Genomic DNA, 21,898 nt, shown 5'->3' with positions numbered 1-21,898 from the left:
GTGGAGCCAGAACAAAATGTGTGAATGAATGGATGAAAAACATGTTTACCACTAAATTCTTTTTACACTGTACAAGTTGAACCCACATTAGAAATACCATATTTGTTGATTTCTTTGCCATTTATGCAATATGTGTTTGTATAAGTTCAGCCGTGATGGAAGTGGTGCAGATAGCAATGCAGTGTGTTGTATTGAGTTCTATTTAATCTGATGCATTATTCAAAAGAGTGAAGTACAGATGCAGCTTGATTTCGAATTACTCAATTTACTACAGGTGCCAAAAATCAGCTGACAGTGGGTGAGTGAATGATGAAATACAGAAACATTCATATTTAAAAAAATTTTAAAGCTGAAATGGCAAAATGGTTTTAACCTTAAAAAAATTTACTTTGGCAAGACAGATTCTTCTAAAGTGTAATGTGCTCTAGAAAAATAATTACAGTGCAGCAAATATGATGGAAAATGTACAGGTGCAAATTTTGTGATTGGTTTGTAACTGTGACCTTTTATAGGCAACTAGTTTTATTTTGGAGGCATCTTTTCTATGCCATTCAACAATATTATTCAGCCATCTTTACACCATCCAATGCCTCCACCGTCCTGTAGTATTGTTCTTCATCACACGATTATTGATTTCCTGGTCAGAACTTTTTCCAATATTGTAATAATTATTGTCATACTTTTGCTCACAGTTTACCAGGTAAGCAATTGCCCATATTTAATAAGGCCACTGAAATGTTACATTTGTGAAAGTTTCTACACTGCGCAGTATTGCAATACCAGTTAACTTCAGTTGGAGCGCTTCATTATTTGCAGCAATTCAGCTGAACAGAAGAGAACTGAGAATAAAAAGCACAGCTATTGCAAACCGAGCAATACTGAGTGTTTATAATTTTTTCCTTTTTTACAAAACTAGAAAATAAATAGACCAAGTTGTTGCAGCCTCTGTAGAGAAGGCTGGAATGTCTCAGGCTGGGAACCCACAAATCAGCACCTGCAACACAATAACAGGGAAAACAAACAGTCACACACACTGGACATTCAGTTTACGTGGTTGTGGGAAACATACATGCTGTGTAAAGGGAAATTAAAGAAACCTTTGGAAAAGCTCAGAGGGCAAACTCATATTTAGCAAAGAAAGGAAGGCTGAAATGTGGAAGGATATATACAGAGGCGGTAGATGAACATGATATGGGAGATATGACATTGTGAGAAGAGTCGGACAGAACATTGAAAGATGTAAGCGAAAACAAGGCACTTGGAAATAGATGAAATTCCCCCAGAAATACTGAGCTCCTTGGAAGAGTCAGCCATGACAAAACTATGCTGCCTGGTGTTCAAGACATGTGTTACAGGTGAAATACCCACAAACATCAAGAAAAATTTTATAACTGCTATTTCAAAAAAGGCAAGTGACAGGTGTGAAGGCAAATGACAGGTGTGATAATACTGAACCATAAGTTTAATAATTCATGACTGCAAACTTCTAGCAAATTATTTATAGAAGAATGGAAAGAATCATACAAGCCAAATCAGAGGAGAATCTCCTCTTTGAAGTTGCTAAGATAGCAGGAATAAAATTCAGGGTGCACAAGCTTACAGTCTGTAAAGAAACCAGAGTACAGGTATAGGAATTAAAAAGCATGAGAAGAAAGAGTCAGGGTTGTAGCAAACCAGACTGCAGAGAGAAGAACTGAAGGACACAAAAGGAATGAGACCAGGTTTTAGCCTATATCCTAAGTTACTCAGTTTGCACATTTAGCAATAGAAAAGGAAAACAGACAATTTTGGACAGGGAATTAAAATTTAGGTAGCAGACAAAAAACTGAAGTTTATTGATAACATCATAATTGTAGCAGAGACTGCAAAGGACTAGGGGAATCAGTCGAATGGAATGGATAATGCCTTCAGAAGAGGTTACAAGGTGAACACCAATAAAAGTAAAGCAAGGCTAGTGGAATGTAGCCTAATAAAATAAGGAGGGGGCAGGGATATTTTATTAGGAAATGAGACACTGAAAGCTACAGATGAGTTTTGCTATATGGACAGCAAAATAAATGACAATGACCTACATAGAGAGGATGTAAAATGCAAATAGGAAGGTAATTATTCACAAAAAAAGAAATTTATTAACATCAAACACAAATTTAAGTGTTAAGGGGTCTCATCTGAAAGTATCTTTCTTAAGTGCAGCTCCGTATAGAAGTCAAATGTCAACAATATGGATTTCTGCGAAGAAACATGGTGCTATGGGAGAATTCTGAAGATTAGATGGGTAGACTAACGTGGAGGTACAGAACCAAATTATGGAAAAAAAAAGAAATTTATTGCACAACTTGACAGAAAGAGTAGTTTGATTGAGAGGACTTAATCCTGAGGCAGCAATGAATTGTTGGAGGAGAGTATTTGCAGGCAGGGGGAAGGATTGTAGAGCTTTGCTGCAGAAATAAGGCTGATAACGTAATCACAGTCTCTTCTACAATGAGAAGATATGTTGCATATTTTATACTATTTACACTATATTGAGTCATACATAATTGAAATTCATATCTACATCTACATCCATATTCTGCAATCCACTGTGAGGTGCGTGGCAGAGGATACATAACATTGTACCAGTTATTAGGCTTTCTTCCTGTTCCGCTCATGTATGGAGTGCGGGAAGAATGATTGAATGCCTCTGTGCATGCAGTAATTATTCTAATCTTATCCTCACAGTCCCTGTGTGAGTTATACATTTGGGATTGTAGTATATCCCTAGAGTAATCATTTAAAGCTGCATCTTGAAACTCTGTCAGTAGACATTCTGGGGATATTTTACATCTATCTTTGATAGTCTTCCAGTTCAGGTCCTTCAGTATCTCTCTGACAGTCTTCCACGGATTAAACAAACCTGTGATTATTTGTGCTGCCCTGCTCTGTATACAGGGTGACAACTATTGAACTATATGAAAAAAAAGGTAAATTAGTTACAAACTACGGCATGCATACACTTTATTCAACATGTAAATGTCACTACAGATATATGGATTTAGGTTATGACACGTTTGATATATCTGCCAACATTGGCAATGATGTGGCACAGATGAATAGTGAAATTGTACATGACTTGTTGAATTGTCTGAACAATGATGCTGTTGATGACCTCCGAAATGGCATTTTCCAGCTCGGCAATGGTTTTGGGGCTATTGTGTACACCTTGTCTTTAATATAGCCCCACAAAAAGCAGTCAAATGTTTTCAGATCCAGAGAATCTGGATGAGGGGAATGTGGCCTGTGCCAGTGGCCTCTGGGTACTCCAGAGCCAGAATGGGGTCCCCAAAGTGCTCCTCCAGGGCATTAAACACACTCCTGCTTCTGTGGGGTTAAGTTGTGTCTTGCATGAACCACTTATTGTCGAAATAAGGGACACTTTAAATAATGGGGACAAAATGGTCCTGCAAAACTTTCACATACTGTTAGGTAGTTACTGTGCCAGCAAGAGATATGGCACCGATTGTTCCATGACTGGGCATTGCACACCACACAGACACCCATTGAAGGTGAAGAGACTTCTCGATAATGAAATGCAGATTCTCAGTCCCCCCAAATGCACCAATTTTGCTTATTGACGGACTCATCTAAATGAAAATGCACTTTTCCATTAAACCGAACAATAATCAGATCAAAGTCCTGTTTGTCAGTTCTGTGGACAATACTGCTGATGAAACACAACCACTGTTCCATACCCTTGGGGCTTAACGGCATATGGGTTTGAATTTTGTATGGGAAGAGACGCATGTTTCAACAACAATTTGTCGCAGTATCTCCGGTTGGTTCCCACCTGTTGTGCAGCTCATCAGATCAATTTCCTGTGGCCGGTTTGAAACACAGCACACGGATCCTCGATGTTTTCAGCCTTTTTCGATGACCGATATTGCCGACACTGTCCTCATGACAAAACCCATTCTCTCAAACTTGCGAATCAAATTCTTGATTGTTAGCACACTTGGACTAGTTGTCTTCAGCTTGAACTCGTTGCAAATTTCCTTCGGAGCACAGTTGGGGTGTTATTGCTCGTATGGTAGGCCTTTACAAGTGCTATACACTCAGGCACGCTGTACTGTGACATTTTCATGCGCAAATGGTGAAAGACCTGTGTGTACCCACATACTAATTCCCATCCTGCCCTGCAGCCAACCATGTAATTTGAACATCCTAACGCAAGCCGTTCAGAAGTTCCGATGATTTTATTTCATATAGTTCAATAGCTGTCAGAATGTACGTTCAATATCTCCTGTTAGTCCTGTCTGGTATGGGTCCCACACTTGAGCAATATTCTTGAACCAGCCACACAAGTGATTTGTAAGCAATCTCCTGTGTAGACTGAATCCATTTCAACAGTATTCTACCAATGAATCAAAGTCTAACAGCTGCTTTACCCACAAATGAGCCTGTATGAATATTCCATTACATATCCCTACAAATCGTTACAACCAGGTATTTGTATGAGCTGGCCAATCTGAACTGTGGCTCATTGATATTATAGTAATAGGGTAATGAGTTTTTTCATTATGTCGAGTGCAAAATTTTACATTTTTGAACATGTAGAGAAAATTGCCAATCTCTGCATCACACTGAAATCTTATTAAGATCTAACTGAATATTTATCCCACTATGTTTCAGATAGTACTTCATTACAGATAACTGCATAGTTTTAACAATTCCATCATTATACATTCTGAAATGTCTGTTGGTGATCAAAAGAAATCAGGACAAAATGAAAACCAATAAAGACTTCCATAATTACGATACACGGCAATGTAAAGATGTCCACATACAAGCTGTAACAAGGACCTGAAGCCAGAAACATGTATGTAATCAAGGCATCAAACTTTTTAATGCACTACCAAAACATATCAAAGAGCTGGAAAATGAGGATAAATTTAAAACTGTTCTAAAGAACCACATGCTTGACAAATGCTATTACAGCATAAGTGAATATCTCTGCGCAACTGTATAAAATATATGTTTAAGATAATGTGACAAATGAAATTACATCAGTGCATAATAAATTATGTTATAAAAACACTTATTAGTTGTACATCGTATTAAACATAAGATAGATTAATATGAATTCAGCACAGATACAAATTTTGTAAAGATATTATATAGTTGTTAAAATGTCCCCTGACAAATCCTACATCACAAATGTGATCATTGGGATGATGATAAATAAATAAATCTGCAAAAATCCTGATTTTACTATTAATATTGTCTGCAAGGTCATTAACATACAACAAGAACAGCGAGGGTCCCAACACACTTCCTTGGGGCACAGCCAAAATTACTTCTGCATCTGACAACGACTCCCCATCCAAGATAGCATGCTGTGTCCTTCTTACCAAAACGTCCTCAATCCAGTCACAAATTTCACTTGATACCTCATACGATCATACTTTTGACAATAAGCAAAGCTGCAGTACTAAGTCAAATGCTTTTCAGAAATCAAGAAACATCACTTCCACCTGGTTTCCTTGATCCAAAGCTTTCAATATGTCATGTGAGAAAAGTGAAAGTTTGGTTTGAAAGCCCTGCTGTCTGGCATTGAGGAGGTCATTCTATTAAATGTACATCATTTTGTTTGAGCTCAGAATATGTTCTAAGATTCTACAACATATTGATGTTAAGGATATTAGATGACATTTTTGTGGATCACTTCTACTACCTATCTTGTAGATAGGTGTGACCTATACCTTTTTCCAAGAACTGGACACAGTTTTTCGTTTCAGGGATCTACAATAGATTATACTTAGAAGATGGGCTCACTCAGCCACAAATTCAGTATAGAATCTGACAGGGATTCCATCGGGCCTGGAGCTTTGATCAGCTTTAACAATCTCAGCCATTTCTTAACGCCACTGGCACCAATACTTCTTTCATTCATCTTTTCAGTGGTACAAGGACTAAATTGGAGCAATTCTCCTGGGTCTTACTTTGCAAAGGAAATTTGAAACTGTAGTTACGCATTTCAGCTTTTGCTCTGCTACCCTCAATTTAAGTTCCTGTCTCATTCGCTAGGGCTGGACGCTAACTTTGTGCATCAACAGCCTTTACACAGGAACAGAATTTCTTTGGTTTTTGTAAAATGTCATTTTCACAATATTCTGCTATGGTAGTCATTGAAGGCATCACTAATTGATAACTTGACAGCCAAATGCATTTCATTATGCATCTATCTATAGCCCTACTATTTGTTTTACACCTATTATGCAGTAATCTTTGTTTGTTCAGAAGTTTCTTTGCAGTGACTGTATATCATGGAGTTTCCCTAATGGCAGTAAATAGACAACCTTGACATAATTTACTTTTAGATATGCACTGTGAAGTGTTGGATGAAAGTTCAGCCTATTCCCCTAGCATGTTTCACTCAGACTTGCATTTCTTCTTAAAATTCAAAGTTACACTTGTTCATCAGCATTTTTCACCTAACACAGAAGCAACTCCAGATGTGGAAGAGAATCCTTCCAATGGTACACTACAAAGATGAAATTTCACTGGATGAAATATGTTAATGTTAAAGAAGATTATGATGAAAAACATTCTGCAAACATAAATGCACGTTTTTCAATATGAGGCAGAGAACTTTCGAGACCTCCCTCCTATCTTCACTGATTTCATCTCTAGTGATTACACTTATTACACATTTCAGTTAATTCTGAAGTTCATTATGAAGTGCACAGCAGAAGACACAGCCCACTGTACCACATATTTACATTTCATCCTGCTCCATTACCTCATACAATTCTGTCTGTGTTATGTCTGAAATGCAAAGTCTTTTTTGTGAGGTAAGGGAGATTGTTACACACAGAGAAATAATCCATTTTAAAAATGACATTCCTACAGCGTGCTTATATCAAAACTATGGAAATGCTGGAAAGGCGTTATTTCAGTGGATAAAAAGTGATATTACTGGTTTGTCCAATGCATATCTTTATGTAATTACTGATGCATGGGGATGGGAGATTGTCACCCCCAAGGAAGTTGCATCACAGGACTGTCATTTTTGAAAATACTGCAGTGAATGGAAAGAGTAATAACTTGAGAAATAAAATCTGGAATTTTGGTGTATGGAGTTATTACTCCTTCTATGAAAGCAGCCAACAAATGTTCATAATATTGAGGTATTAAGTGGTGTGATTGATTACTAATTGGAAAGCAAGTATTCATTTATTTGCATACCATTTATATAAGAGTAAATATATTTATTTTCACACATTTTGTAATTCTTCCATGAGGTCTTGCATGAGATCCTATAGCTCTGATATTTTTCTTGCATGGACTTTTACGTTGTAGTATTGTGATTCTTCACTGGATAACTGTCTATTAAAGTTGGAAATCTGCTGCTTGCTTTAGAAAATATATTGCTCTGACATCCACAAATTTATATGATTATGCTGTGTAACAGAGGCCTCAAACATTCCCAAGATATTTAGATTGAATAAAAATGTTTGTGGCTTTCCCTGCTATATACACGGTGATGGTAGTTCCCTCCATAATACACATGAACACACTGGCACACTGAGCAGGCTGAAGCATTGCTGTCTGCAGCTTCCCAGTATGAAGTGAGGATTCATAACCAGGGGCGCTCAATGTATCTAGCTGGGGCTTTTACTTTTCTTGTTTTGTTATTTTGCTCTTTTAACTGTAGGTAGGTGCACATTTAATATTTCAGTTTTCAACCTGTTAATTTGAATTACAACATCCAGCTTGTTGTGGGTAACAGTACTTTACTTTGAGTTGTCGACTCCCATTCCTTTTTGTATCAGGGTTTAAACATTTCACTGATGTGTATTTCATATTGGTTGTCATCAGCATAGGTTATTAGGATAGCTATCTTTTTTTTCTCTTTATTGTTATTTTAACACCTGAACAATCAGGTAGGTTGGCAGCAGCATGCGACGCTGCTCTTTAGCCATAGTGGTGTCAATAACAGTACAAGAACAGAGAATTAAAATGAAAAGAGTGACGGGCAAAAAATAGTGGTCACAGATACACAAAAACACGGAGCCGTTCACACTCGACGATAACGACACTGAAAACACGTTGACACGGCGCACGTAACACTGATGAATCCGACGGCACAAGTGAACGTAGAAGCGTGACGGTGGACACTAAAAACACAAAACAACGTCACACACGTGAGACACTGATGGCGATGATCTCCGGCACGCGAAAGTCCACGTAGCGTGTGCGAGTCCGGGGACCTGCCAAGAGGGGAAGAAGGGTGAGGGCGGGTGGAGAGGGTGGAGAGGGGAGAACATTGATGCCAATGGCTGAGGAGATGGGAGGAGGAGCAGATGGACAGGGGAGGGGAGGCCCGGGGGAGGAGTGGGGAGAAGGGGAGGAGAGATGGAGGGTGCCCAAAGGAACAGATACAGGAAGAGGGAGGGAGGATCACAGTTGGTAGGAGGGGTAGATGGAGGGGAGGAGGACAGCATCAGGGAGGGGGAGCTGGCGGAAGCCACCTTGGGAGAGGGTAAGGAGGGTGGAGAGATGGAGACCGGGTGGGTGCGTGGGAATACAGGCGCGGCAGCGGGCGGGGGTGGGAGAGGACTGGGGAGACGGGTGAGGAGGATCGAGTTTACGGGAGGTGTACAGGATCCGTATCCTTTCAAGGAAAAGGAGGAGGTGGGGGAAGGGGATGAGATCGTACAGGATCCGCGTGGGGGAGGGGAGACGGATGCAATAGGCGAGGCGGAGAGCATGGCGTTCAAGGATTTGGAGGGATTTATAATTGTAGGGGGGGCGGAGATCCAAGCCGGATGGGTATAAGAAAGGATAGGGCGGATGAGGGATTTATAGGTGTGGGGGATGGTGGAGGGGTCCAGACCCCACGTACGGCCAGAGAGGAGCTTGAGGATACTGAGTCGGGACCTTGCCTTGGCTTGGATTGTCCGGAGGTGGGGAGTCCAGGAGAGGCGACAGTCGAGGGTGACGCCAAGGTACTTAAGGTTGGGAGTGAGGGCGATAGGACGGCCATAGATGGTGAGATAGAAATCAAGGAGGCGGAAGGAAGGGGTGGTTTTGCCTACAATGATCGCCTGGGTTTTGGAGGGATTGACCTTGAGCAACCACTGGTTGCACCAAGCGGTGAACTGGTCAAGATGGGATTGGAGAAGGTGTTGGGAGCGCTGCAGGGTGGGGGCAAGGGCTAGGAAGGCGGTGTCATTGGCAAACTGGAGAAGGTGGACGGGGGGTGACGGCGGCGGCATGTCCGCCATGTACAAACGGTACAGAAGGGGGGAGAGGACGGAGCCTTGGGGCACACTGGCGGAGGGGAAAAAGGTGTAGGAATCTGTGTTATGGATGGTGTCATAGGAAGGACGGCGGGAGAGAAAGGAGCCGATCAGACGGACGTAGTTAATTGGAAGGGCGAAGGATTGGAGCTTGAAGAGGAGACCGGAATGCCATATGCGGTCATAAGCACGTTCAAGGTCCAGGGAGAGGAAGATTGTGGAGCGACGGGAATTAAGCTGGTCGGAAAGGAGATGAGTGAGGTGGAGGAGAAGGTCGTCGGAAGAGAAGGATGGCCGAAAGCCACACTGGGTAACTGGAAGGAGGCGGTGCTGTCGGAGATGCTGGTGGATGCGGCGGGTGAGGATAGATTCCAGGACCTTGCTGAAGACCGAGGTAAGACTGATGGGACGGTAGGAGGAGACGGCGGACGGCGGTTTGCCAGGTTTAAGGAACAAGAGGATACGGGAGGTTTTCCACAGGTTGGGGTAGTAACCGGTGGACAGGACTACATTGTAGAGCCTAGCCAGGGTGGAGAGGAAAGAGACAGGAGCTTCACGAAGGTGACGGTAGGTGACACGATCGTGACCATGAGCGGTGTAGAGTTTGGTGCGGAGTGTAGCAATGAGATCCTGTGTAGTGATAGGGGAATTGAGTTCCGGGTGTGCAATGTTGTCCAAGTACTGGAAACCAGGAGTGAGGGGAGGGACAGAGGTGTCAGTTCGATCGCGGATATCCGGGAAAAGGGAGTAATCGAACTGGGGATCATCGGGGACGGAAAATACATCGGAGAGGTAGGAGGCAAAGTTGTTGGCCTTACTAAGGGTGTCAGGGAAGGGGTGATCATCATGATAGCTATCTGTTTATCATAATGTTCATTGTACATTTCCTATCTTGTACACCTGAAGATGTGATTTGAAATCACGAAAGTTTTTGTGTTCCCATAATAGTTCATATACAAGTGAAAGAGGTTTATTTCAGAAACACTTCATAATTAACTCCACCACTAAAACAGCTTTTCATTCAACAGTAGATGTGTCTCCAAACAGATTATATTTGAAATTGACTGCCTAATCACTTGTCAGGACATCGCTCAGCTGGAGACAGTGCTGCCACTGTTACCACTGCCACTCACCCTGCGCCCTCTCCTCGCGAGCAGTGCCCACCGGACTGGCGGCACGAAGAGGTCGGGGTCTGGCGGCGGCATGCTGCGGTCCCCCTCGCAGGCGACACCCGCCACCCACGATGAGTGTCAGCAGGAATCCCAGCACGACGACCCACAGGTACGACACGCAGTGCAGGTAGAAGTACTCGCTGCAATGTGGGGGATAATACATATGGTACATACGTGTTGTAGGGAAGCAGCCTACTCACGCTGTAATAAATTCACATCAGTTTCCATTGTGTGTCAGCCAGTCTGCTGTAACTAGCTCTGACGTCATAAATGTTGCGCAATACCTTAAAAATCAAGCAAATGAACTAAAACTTTTCTAGCATGTCAGATATAATACTAAATTAATGTGTGTTAAATATTAGTTCGATAACTTCAGCCATTTCCGAGATTTGGACGTTTTTCTGGAAAAATCATTGGCGCAACAGAACAGAGCTAGAGACTTCAAAATTTATATTTAGATTCATCTTTCATAATAATTTAATAAAAACAGTACTTTGGATTTCACAAATTAAGACTTTAGTGGAAATTCATGATTTTCTGGTTTTCGTCTCAAAACTGAAGGAAGCAAGATAGATTAAGTAGGCTAGTAAATAAGGCTAGGATGTTTAGATTTAAATAGGTTGGAGGTCCGCTATGATTATGAAAATGTGTAAAGTTTCTTTTTAATACCTATAAAATTATAGCGATAGCGGATCTCAAAAGGGACAGTTCAGAGCTCATCTGCTGCGTGCAGGGCAATTAAATTAATTCTCTCGCCGAAAGTATTCAACTTAGCCACGTCAAAATTTTATTATCAATACTTACCTGCGTGCTGAATGCACGTTTAAATTAAGAGCTTCCGCGGCCATCAGCCAAAGAAGCTATAAATTATTATGTAACTTGAAGTGGTGCGTTACTAGCCCAGCGGCTAGTCGAGAGAGCCGGAAAGATCAGGCGATCCCTCAGCCGTCCGCACCGCGGCTTTATATATAAGAACACTGCGCGAGGAAGGAAGGCCCCAGTTCTCTCCAGACGCTGAATGACACGCCATCTGTGTCGGCAGTCGCGTCGCATCAGTGTATCTGCTACAAACAGCCTCGGGTGCCGTATTAAGTTACTAGAGATACGCGGAACCATGAGAACATTTTATGTGAAGTGTTAATTCGGGAATGATTTTCATTATCTAGCTTCAGTTTGCGTTTTGTCGTATTTTCACGTGCCGTCGCGGGACAGACATTCTACCAAACATTTAGCGTGGCGTTTGATGAAATATTTTCATCAAATTATGGCGAGCATTCTTTTTAACATTTGATTCGGACATTTATAGTTGCATCAGCGTATTAGACTCTGAACTGTTCTGTTAGTTAGGTTGTAGGGATACTTGTGGTTTTTATTAGTGAATTTCAGAATATACTCAACTATTTTGGAAAACTGTTTTTTGATTAGAAATCCCGGACAATCTCCTAATTCCTCAGAGCTATAAGCTGCAGCTATAAGAACATTCTCAGGTAAAGTGGGCACTAGGATATCTATTTACTGGCTCCAAGTTTTATTAAATCACTTTCTGGGGGTCACGGAGTAAATAGAGAGCCAGTGTTGAGAACGGCAAAAGACAGCAATAACAACATTCCAAAAGCCAGAACTGATTCAACACGCAAGCGTTTATACAGCAATAGATTAATTACTTTTTACAAACTTATACATCCGCCGCCCCACATATGGTGCATCGGCCGGGAAATCAACTAAGTGAAAGTGATTTTAACTATTCGGATTCGCGAGTGAAATGCGACACGCAACTGAGCATAAAACAGTGAATGTGTTACGTGTGCATGTGGACGACGCAATTGGATTAACAACACATCTGGATTGACGGAGCTGGCACTGAGTCTAGCGGTGCTGCCGGCATCGCGAAAAGCCAGTCTCGCCTCACCGCAGTCGTCCGCTGGAGCAGCCGGCGCAGAGCCTGCAATTGCGGGCCACGCAAACACACAACAGCCGTCGGAGAGCCGTCTGCAGTTCAACGTGCCACGTCGCATCAGGAATCCTGGTACGCCGCGCCGGCAACGCTATACGTCGTGCAGAAGGAACTAAGTTAAGTGAAAAGCTGTTAAAAATTTTACTAACCTGTACCAAAAGACTGTCGGCGATGGAACCGCCAAAAGAAACTGAGGTTAAACTTAAATCAGAACCTATGTCTGTTGAGGGAACTGTAAATACAGACAACGGTTCAAGTGTAAATATGCTTGAAAGTAGTAATGTTAAGGTGAAATATGAAGTATTGTCTCCTGACAGTAGTGTGGGAAGGGGCAATGATTCAATAATAGAGACCCCGGTAGTAAAGCGGAAAGTAGAAATTGTAAATTTATTGGATGATAGTTTCTCTGATGAATTAAAAATGAAACAGTCATCAGAGATGGTAGAGTTTAAGAAGGAGAAGTTAGATATGACTAATCAATCAGAAGTTTCATGTAGTTTTGATGATTCTGGTATTGGAGCTAGTTTTTCGTCACCTGGGTGTGATAAAAAGCCAGCTCGTGAGCAACCCAAAGATGCTGGGGCTGTTGATTTAAATGTTATATTACAAGCAATAGCTGCCAGCAATGCTGAATTAAAGTCTGAAATAACTGAGGTCAAAAGCAGTAATGCTGAAATGTCAGCCAGTAATGCTAGAATGAATGCTGAGTTAAAGTTTGAAATAACTGAGGTCAAAAACAGTAATGCTGAATTAAAGTCTGAGATTGTGGCCAGCCAAACAAATTTTAATAAACGATTGGAGGTAATGGACGATACTTTCAAGGCTGGTTGCAATAAGTTGAAAGAAGATCTAGACAGTTTGAATTATAAAATTGATTGCAATCATGAGGATATTAAGAAAAAGGTTGCTCAACAATTTTCTGAAATGTATAAGACAATAAAATCCGAAGTCGCTGAGGTTCGCAAAGACTTCCAAATGGAAGATGCGAAGCTGGAGCACAAGTTAACAGAAAAGATCGAGGCGGAGTCTGAACTGTGCTCAGATAGATTTAAAGATGTTAATATAAAAGTAAACATATGTCAAGCAGAAGTAGAAGCAATCAAAACTGACACTACTCATATTGTGCAAAGAGTAGATAATGTTGAAATGAAAGTAGAAAATATCAGTACTAACATTGCTAACATTGAGAGTAAAGTAGCTTCAGTAACTTCTGGTAATGGTAACATACAACAAGTTGTAGCTGCAAACGCCGCTTTTATCGGGTGTCGGCAGTTTTTGCGGTTCGATCCAGATAAAAATATCCACCCGCTAGATTTCTGGAACGATTTTGAAGATGTGATTCCACCAACTTGGTCTGAGCGAGAGAAAATATCATTTATTAGAAGCCATTTAGCAGGTGACGCCATGCGTTGGTCAGCTGATGTTATGTTGAAATGTAAAACATTAGCGGAATTTAAAACAGCTTTTATTAATGAATATTGGTCTAGCAATAAGCAAAATGAAGTGTTGAGAGAATTTTGGAGTGGAAAACGCTTCAATGCAGGCAAGGAATCTATTAAAGAGTTTGCTAGGTCATGGATTTCACGTTTGTCACATTTGGCGGAAAAGCTAAAACCAGAAATGATTATACTAGGTCTGGAAGCTAAACTGCCATGGTACTGGCAAACTAGAATTATATCAGCCCCTAGAGACAATCTGGATCGTTTCATTGAGTATTTGGAACGTGTAGAACGTGTTGCTGCCAATGAGGAGCAAGCACGTAATAACAGAAATGTCAATAACAATAATAGTAGTAATTTTAGGAACGAGCAAAATGGCAATGTAAACATCAGAACAGTAGGTGTTCGTCATCCTAAGAGAGATAGGAATTGGGGAAACAATTATCAGAACCAACAATGGCGTCCAAGGGATAATAATTTTGTTCCAAACAGAAATATGCATGTAAACAACAGCACGGAAAGTAAGGCTATGCCAGCTAACTATAATGAAAATAAAGGAAACAGTAGTAGACCTAGGCAGGAAAACTAGTTCCCGTCTATGAGGACACTGGCGCTCACCAGGCGGTTACTTTTCCTAAGCCAGTAGTTAAGGGAATTGGTAAGACAGATCAGAATACTCAAACTGAACAGATGGATGAAATGTTGGTAGCACCTAAGGATACAACAGAAATATTAGATCACTCACAGTATTTGATAGATACCGTGTTAGAGACGCTTTCTAAGTGGGAAGAGAAAGAGAAGGCGCAACTGTGTAACAGTAGGGATGAGCTACAAAATACTAAATTGTCAGGTGAAGAAGCAGAAGAAATTCATGCTTATATTTACGATGAGGACGATGTGCTCTTATCTAAAGTGCCTGTGCAGGATGTTGATAATGTACTAATAGATTTAGGACAGGAGATAAGTGGGAATGTAGAGGGTAGGCTGTTTGGGGTCGATGAACCCAGTAGCTGTGACCAGTTGTCACTTGAGAAGGAAACTGACGATAATGGTGAAAGTGGTTTAGCTGTAACTAATGTTATGCCCGGTCTGGAGGCGCAGAATCGCTCAGACTACAGTGATTTGGGTCATGTTCAGCAAACTAAGTGTAATGAAGTCGTGCGGTGTTTCGATTTGAAATTAATAGACCGACTGGAAAAGGCAGCTGAAAATGTAATTCAGGAAACCCCTACACACTGTGACCTAAATGTAATGAAGACAGATGTTGATCACTTTAGTTGGAGACAAATCCAAAAGGAACTATTAGATGAATCTAAGGAACCACCTGTACAACCTAGAATAAGCCACCCTATAATAATAGTGAATATGTTGGGTATCAATGTACGTTGTCTCTTAGACAGTGGAAGTGAGGTGAGTGCAATATCGCAGTCCTTCTTTGATGCATTACCTGGTAAAGACAAGCTTACTGTAATGAGGGTATCAGGACTAAGAATAATTGGTGCTACTGGCAAGGTGTCAAAAACGGTAAAGCAAGAAGCTTTACTACCCTTTAACATTAATGGTAATTTAATTGATCATCCATGTTTAATTGTAAACAATCTCAGTATTGAGGTTTTAATTGGCATAGATTTCTTGTCAAAATATCAGAGTGTTGTTGATTTTGAAAGAAGCCAGTTAAAAATGGTCTTGCCAATAACCGGAGTAATTACAGTCCCTTTTAGTGATAAACATGTAGTAACTGATCATGAAACTTGGGAGCTGCCTATACGAGTTCTGAAAAACAGGAGATATTGGGACGAAGGTGTTAATCGTAATGACAATAAGCTGAACACAGAAGAGGAAGAAGAAGCAATTATTTTAGACAAAATAGAAGCTAAATTGCAGGAAATCGATAGGATTTCAGACAATCAAAAGGAAGAACTGAGACAGGTTCTAAAAAGGCATCATAAGGTATTTTCGGATCGACCTGGCATAGTCAAGGGTTATGAATGTCAATTACAAGTGAAACCCGGCCAAGTGTTCTTCAGGAAGCCATACCAAATACATATAGCTAGGAAGGAGGCAGTTCGGAAGGAGATACAGAGAATGCTAGAGTGGGGTGTGATTGAAAAAGCGGTCAGTGAGTACAATAATCCTCTTGTTGTTGTACCAAAAAGAGACGGGAGTGTCAGATTGGTCTTAGACGCTCGTTGGTTGAATGAACTAGTGGTTAGGGAAAGTGATAGACCGCAGAACATGGACGAGTTACTGCAAAAATTCCGGGGAGTAAAATTCTTAACGTCCATGGACATCACGTGTGGGTATTGGAATTTGCCACTGGCGGAAAATTCAAGGAAGTACACAGCTTTCTTGTACGAAGGAGTTTGTTACCAATACCGTGTGGTACCTTTCGGACTTAATATCTCTGTTTGTGCCTTCGTACGTGTGATGTGCCATGTTTTAGGACCAGCTTTAAGCAATAAAATAACAGTTTACGTAGATGATCTATTAATAGCAACTCCTACCTGGGAAGAACACATAGCTTTATTAGGGAAAGTGTTAGAGGCTATTGAGAGAGGTGGCATGAAACTAAAGATTGAAAAGACAGAGTGCGTTAAAGAAGAAATAGGTTTCTTGGGATATAGAATAAGTGGAAAAGGTATTCTGCCTGACCCAGGCAAGCTAGCAGTCATTGAAAAATTTGAGGCTCCCAGAAACAAGAAGCAATTGAGATCAATGTTCGGTCTTTTCGGCTTCTATAGACGTTTTGTTAGTGATCAGGCTTTTAATGCTCCCTGTCTTCACCTCCTGCTGAAAAAGAATACCCCTTGGGTTTGGACAGCAGAATGTCAACAGGCGTTTGAGGTACTTAAACAATCTTTAATTAATAGTCCAATTTTGCATCATCCTGACTTTGAAAAACCATTCTGTATGTCTGTTGATGCTAGTGGCTATGGTATAGCTGTGGAGATATTCCAAATAGAAATAGAGAACGAACAAGAAGTGCACAAGACTATAGCTTTCGCAAGTCGATCTTTACAGGCAGCAGAGAGAAATTATGGCATCTCAGAATTGGAAGCATTAGCAATTGTATTTGGGGTACAGAAGTTTGAGCAGTATTTATTAGGTCACAAGATAATTGTTTACAGTGACCATAAGGCATTGACCTTTTTAAAGACCTGTAAGTTGAGGAATTCTCGTTTGGTAAGATGGTCTTTGTATCTCCAGCAGTTTGACCTTGAGGTTAGGTATATTCAAGGGAAAGACAATCTGGTAGCTGATGGGTTATCTAGAAGTGCGGAACTCTGTGATGACGCGGGAATTGCAGCAACAGACCCAAATGAAATTCGAATGTTTGCATTGCACGAAGTAAAGGAAGAAAGTGCATTAAAGAGAGTGATTAAGAACTTGAGACGTGAGCAGAATGCAGATGACCAATTGAAATTAGTGAAGAGCTATTTAGGAAATGCGAACTATCCTAAGGTTTCACAATACTATTGTCTGCATAAAGGTATTCTGTTTAGAAGGAAAAAGGTAGGTGTTTCTGAGTGGAAGCTGTGCTTTCCCTCACAACATGTAGACTTACTAATCGACTATGTACACCTGAGGTATGGGCACTACGGTGCAAAGAAGTGCATTGCAAAATTACAAGAGAAGGTTGTGTTTGACAACATGTACCGCCGTGTGGCCAAGCGTCTAGCATCGTGTGTAGTGTGCCAGAAAGTCCGTGCTGCCAACACCAGAATACAAGGAGATATGCATTCAGTAGAGCCAACTGAAACCCTAGAATTACTGGCTTGTGATTTGTTTGGCCCTCTTCCTGTTTCGAGAGGTGGTTGCACCCATGTTTTTGTTGTGGTGGATGGATTCAGTAAGTATGTTAAACTATACCCAATTAAAAGAGCAAATGCAAAAACATTGGTTGAAAAGTTGGAAAAAGATTTCTTCGTGAACGTTGGCGTTCCGAAGAATTTGCTGTCAGACAATGGGCCTCAATTTACTTCTGATAGATTTAAGGAATGTCTAGATAAGGCCGGCGTGAAACATCTGAAAATATCTGCGTATTTCCCTCAAGGAAATATGAGTGAACGTATTATGAGGGAATTGAATAGGCTTTGCAGAACTTATTGTGCTCGGAAACACTCAAGTTGGGCAGAGCACATTAAGTATTTTGAGAATGTAATTAACAACCTAAGACATGATGCAACTGGTTTTGCACCTTGTGAATTGATGTTTGGCCAAGAACCGCACAATGTGATTGCAGATATGGTAGAATTCCCTATTCTAACGCAAATATCCACAGACGAGAAGAAACTAAAGGCTAGGGCTAATATGAGAAAAAGAGCGTTGGATAGGAAGAAGCGTCATGACGCAAAAGCTGTACCTACTAGCTTTGAAATAGGTCAATTAGTCCTTGTCAAAACCAAAGAAAAATCAAAGAAAGTAAATGCAGAAACCAAGAAATTCATGTTTGTATACCAAGGGCCTTTCAGGATAATAGGAAAACCACATGCCAATGCATATAGGCTGGAATACCCAAAAAGTAAGAAGCTATTAGGTCTCAGGAACGTGATCGACCTAAAGAAATTTATAGGTAGTGAATGAATGCTGTAGGGAGGAGGTTGTTCTGTGACCTCTACACAGTGTGGCAGCTGTGCAGTCCCAGCTGTGTGAGATCTTCTTTCCCATTTCAGATCTCACTCATTCTTCATCTTTCCTATCTACAAAAATTTTGACCTTTTCTTTCCAGACATTAAAATTTTCTGTCATGGCTATCAAGCCATGAGTTATGTAACCATTCTATCTACCGATTAGTGACGAAAAATACCTAATGTGACAAACCTAATAGTGACAAACAATAGAGAAGTATGACGTAATTAAGATATAAAATGTATTGAAGTAACAATTATGTATAGTACCCTGGTAATATAATAAGTACAAAGTGTTGTTTTACTGGAAATGGTCCACCAACAGTAACTTAAAAAGATGTATGAATTCATGTACAAGCAAGATCTGAAGTGGTAGTGAAACCTAGTGTATGCATTAAAGCTAACTAATAAATAGTAAAAGAGATTGCTTAGTGTTAGGAAAAATATGCAGATAAGTTGTAAGATTAGACTCACCTGGTGTAGCAGGGAAAAGCAGTGTGATGGAATTGGGCAGTGTTTGTGGTTGAGACGTGAAGGACACGTCCCGGAAGTATTTATAAGGTTGGAGCTGGCCATTACTTTAGTGTAGTGTGTGACAGGATACACCTACACGTATTGAGGTTATGAGTTGGAGGCGTGAATGCGACCATAGGTACCCTTATGTTAGATGAGACAGAGCAGCTCATGGTGTCCTATAGGTTTAAGGAATTTAGCATTACATTCGTCCATAATTATTTGATGTAGTTTAGTGGTAGGTCCGAGAGAGACTACCTGAGGTTTCAGCGTCCGATCGAGTGGAAATGGATTGTCGCGTGAGCAAACTAATCAACTGCAGTACACTATGAATATGAAATAAACGTGCTATCCTGTGCTTCAAATTTTAATGGAGTGAGTGTTAAATAAGTACATACACTAGCGAAATAAACAAATAACATACTGACAGACGTAAAACATTACTTTAGCTCCGCATAAATACACTTCAAAGTAAGTAAGTACCTAATTGCAGATGTGGAACTGGCAACAGCAGAGGACCAATAAGTGGATTTTGTAGTCAACTGAACGTAGTGTGTTTTGAACACTCACAACTGTACTATTACCAAAGGTTACTCACATGTACAAAGAAGCTGAGAAAACAACCACTAATCATACTCATACTATCTCTAAGAATAAAGTAACCAAAGATGAGTCAGTTAAGTAAATAAGATGCAGATTTGTCAGGAATATACCGAGCATTGGTTCAGTGTTCCGGCCCAGAACTAATAAATTCAGATTAAATAGGATTTATGATTATATGCCTTGAGCATAAATTTTCTCTAAAGTGACTAATGGCGTTTTGAACCATTTGTTTACCGATTTTATGACAATTAAGTAACCACGAGAGTAGAATTGAAAAAAAAAATTCTGTTAACTTTGTTCCAGCAACATATTAAAGGATAAAATGTATATATCCCCATTTCTTTGTGACCCACCCTTACATATTAAGTGAACAGAGTCTGAGGCACTCTTTTTGTTTGTTCTACAGGACAAACCAGATAATGGCAGCCTGGTAGCTGCGTGAAAGCGTGGAGTGACTTGGACACAACTCACAGTGACCCCTCCCCTTTCCCCCATGTAATTTAGAGAGAACGTGAAGGACGCACACCATAGCAACTTCCCCTTCTCTACCCTGGTGAATGAAAGTGTAGGACGCCAGCCAAAGCGGCTACAACCACGTGTGTAAAAATTATTTGTGAACTTTTCTTTCAGGTTTACAAAAGACTGTTAAGAGATAATCATCTGTTTATGTATCATGTTATTTTCTTTGAATTTGTGTATGTAAAAATGTATTTAATGTAGTTAAGATTTTATAATTTTTCAATTTCTATGTGTTTGTTTGTCTAAGGCAATATGTATGCCAAAATATTTCGTTGACTTTGCTTAAAATTTTGGGTAATGACATTGTTTAAAAGGCAGTGAACATGCCTACAATTTAAATAATTAATGTAGGTAATAAGTTTTCTTTAATGTTTCTACAGGTTTATATTTCAATTTTGGTTTTCATAGGGAGTTAAACTGTACTCTTGCTTCCCTTTTTGTAATTAAATTTTTTTTTCATTCATTAACATTCATAAACAAAAAATTTAAGTAGAGGGTGATGTAGGGAAGCAGCCTACTCACGCTGTAATAAATTCACATCAGTTTCCATTGTGTGTCAGCCAGTCTGCTGTAACTAGCTCTGACATCATAAATGTTGCGCAATACCTTAAAAATCAAGCAAATGAACTAAAACTTTTCTAGCATGTCAGATATAATACTAAATTAATGTGTGTTAAATATTAGTTCGATAACTTCAGCCATTTCCGAGATTTGGACGTTTTTCTGGAAAAATCATTGGCGCAACAGAACAGAGCTGGAGACTTCAAAATTTATATTTAGATTCATCTTTCATAATAATTTAATAAAAACAGTACTTTGGATTTCACAAATTAAGACTTTAGTGGACATTCATGATTTTCTGGTTTTCGTCTCAAAACTGAAGGAAGCAAGATAGATTAAGTAGGCTAGTAAATAAGGCTAGGATGTTTAGATTTAAATAGGTTGGAGGTCCGCTATGATTATGAAAATGTGTAAAGTTTCTTTTTAATACCTATAAAATTATAGCGATAGCGGATCTCAAAAGGGACAGTTCAGAGCTCATCTGCTGCGTGCAGGGCAATTAAATTAATTCTCTCGCCGAAAGTATTCAACTTAGCCACGTCAAAATTTTATTATCAATACTTACCTGCGTGCTGAATGCACGTTTAAATTAAGAGCTTCCGCGGCCATCAGCCAAAGAAGCTATAAATTATTATGTAACTTGAAGTGGTGCGTTACTAGCCCAGCGGCTAGTCGAGAGAGCCGGAAAGATCAGGCGATCCCTCAGCCGTCCGCACCGCGGCTTTATATATATGAACACTGCGCGAGGAAAAAAGGCCCCAGTTCTCTCCAGACGCTGAATGACACGCCATCTGTGTCGGCAGTCGCGTCGCATCAGTGTATCTGCTACAAACAGCCTCGGGTGCCGTATTAAGTTACTAGAGATACGCGGAACTATGAAAACATTTTATGTGAAGTGTTAATTCTGGAATGATTTTCATTATCCAGCTTCAGTTTGCGTTTTGTCATATTTTCACGTGCCGTCGCGGGACAGACATTCTACCAAACATTTAGCGTGGCGTTTGATGAAATATTTTCATCAAATTATGGCGAGCATTCTTTTTAACATTTGATTCGGACATTTATAGTTGCATCAGCGTATTAGACTCTGAACTGTTCTGTTAGTTAGGTTGTAGGGATACTTGTGGTTTTTATTAGTGAATTTCAGAATATACTCAACTATTTTGGAAAACTGTTTTTTGATTAGAAATCCCGGACAATCTCCTAATTCCTCAGAGCTATAAGCTGCAGC

At 40.2% G+C, this 21,898-nt stretch overlaps 3 protein-coding genes across 4 annotated transcripts in view; all 3 read right to left on the bottom strand.

Moving 5' to 3' along the window:
* Window positions 1-21,898, bottom strand: part of LOC126426649 (putative sodium-dependent multivitamin transporter) — a 504,370-nt gene that overhangs the window by 466,505 nt on the left and 15,967 nt on the right. The window lies entirely within an intron of this gene.
* Window positions 1-21,898, bottom strand: part of LOC126426755 (putative sodium-dependent multivitamin transporter) — a 450,643-nt gene that overhangs the window by 417,801 nt on the left and 10,944 nt on the right. The window lies entirely within an intron of this gene.
* On the bottom strand, window positions 470-21,351 carry LOC126426756 (uncharacterized). 2 transcript variants are annotated; one of them, XM_050088745.1, is made up of 3 exons: window positions 21,233-21,351; window positions 10,412-10,590; window positions 470-994 (listed from the first exon to the last, which is right to left on the bottom strand). In XM_050088745.1, the coding sequence occupies exons 1-3, from the start codon at window positions 21,274-21,276 to the stop codon at window positions 807-809; spliced, it is 411 nt and encodes a 136-aa protein (XP_049944702.1). In that variant the 5' UTR covers window positions 21,277-21,351; the 3' UTR covers window positions 470-806. The 2 variants fall into 2 exon arrangements, with proteins under 2 accessions (XP_049944702.1, XP_049944703.1); XM_050088746.1 differs by lacking the exon at window positions 21,233-21,351 and adding an exon at window positions 11,255-11,373.

Source organism: Schistocerca serialis, chromosome 11 (assembly GCF_023864345.2).
Source record: "Schistocerca serialis cubense isolate TAMUIC-IGC-003099 chromosome 11, iqSchSeri2.2, whole genome shotgun sequence".
In the NCBI taxonomy this organism is placed as follows: domain Eukaryota; kingdom Metazoa; phylum Arthropoda; class Insecta; order Orthoptera; family Acrididae; genus Schistocerca; species Schistocerca serialis.
Note: the sequence above shows the minus strand (reverse complement) of the source record. Positions and strands in the feature narration are given on the sequence as shown.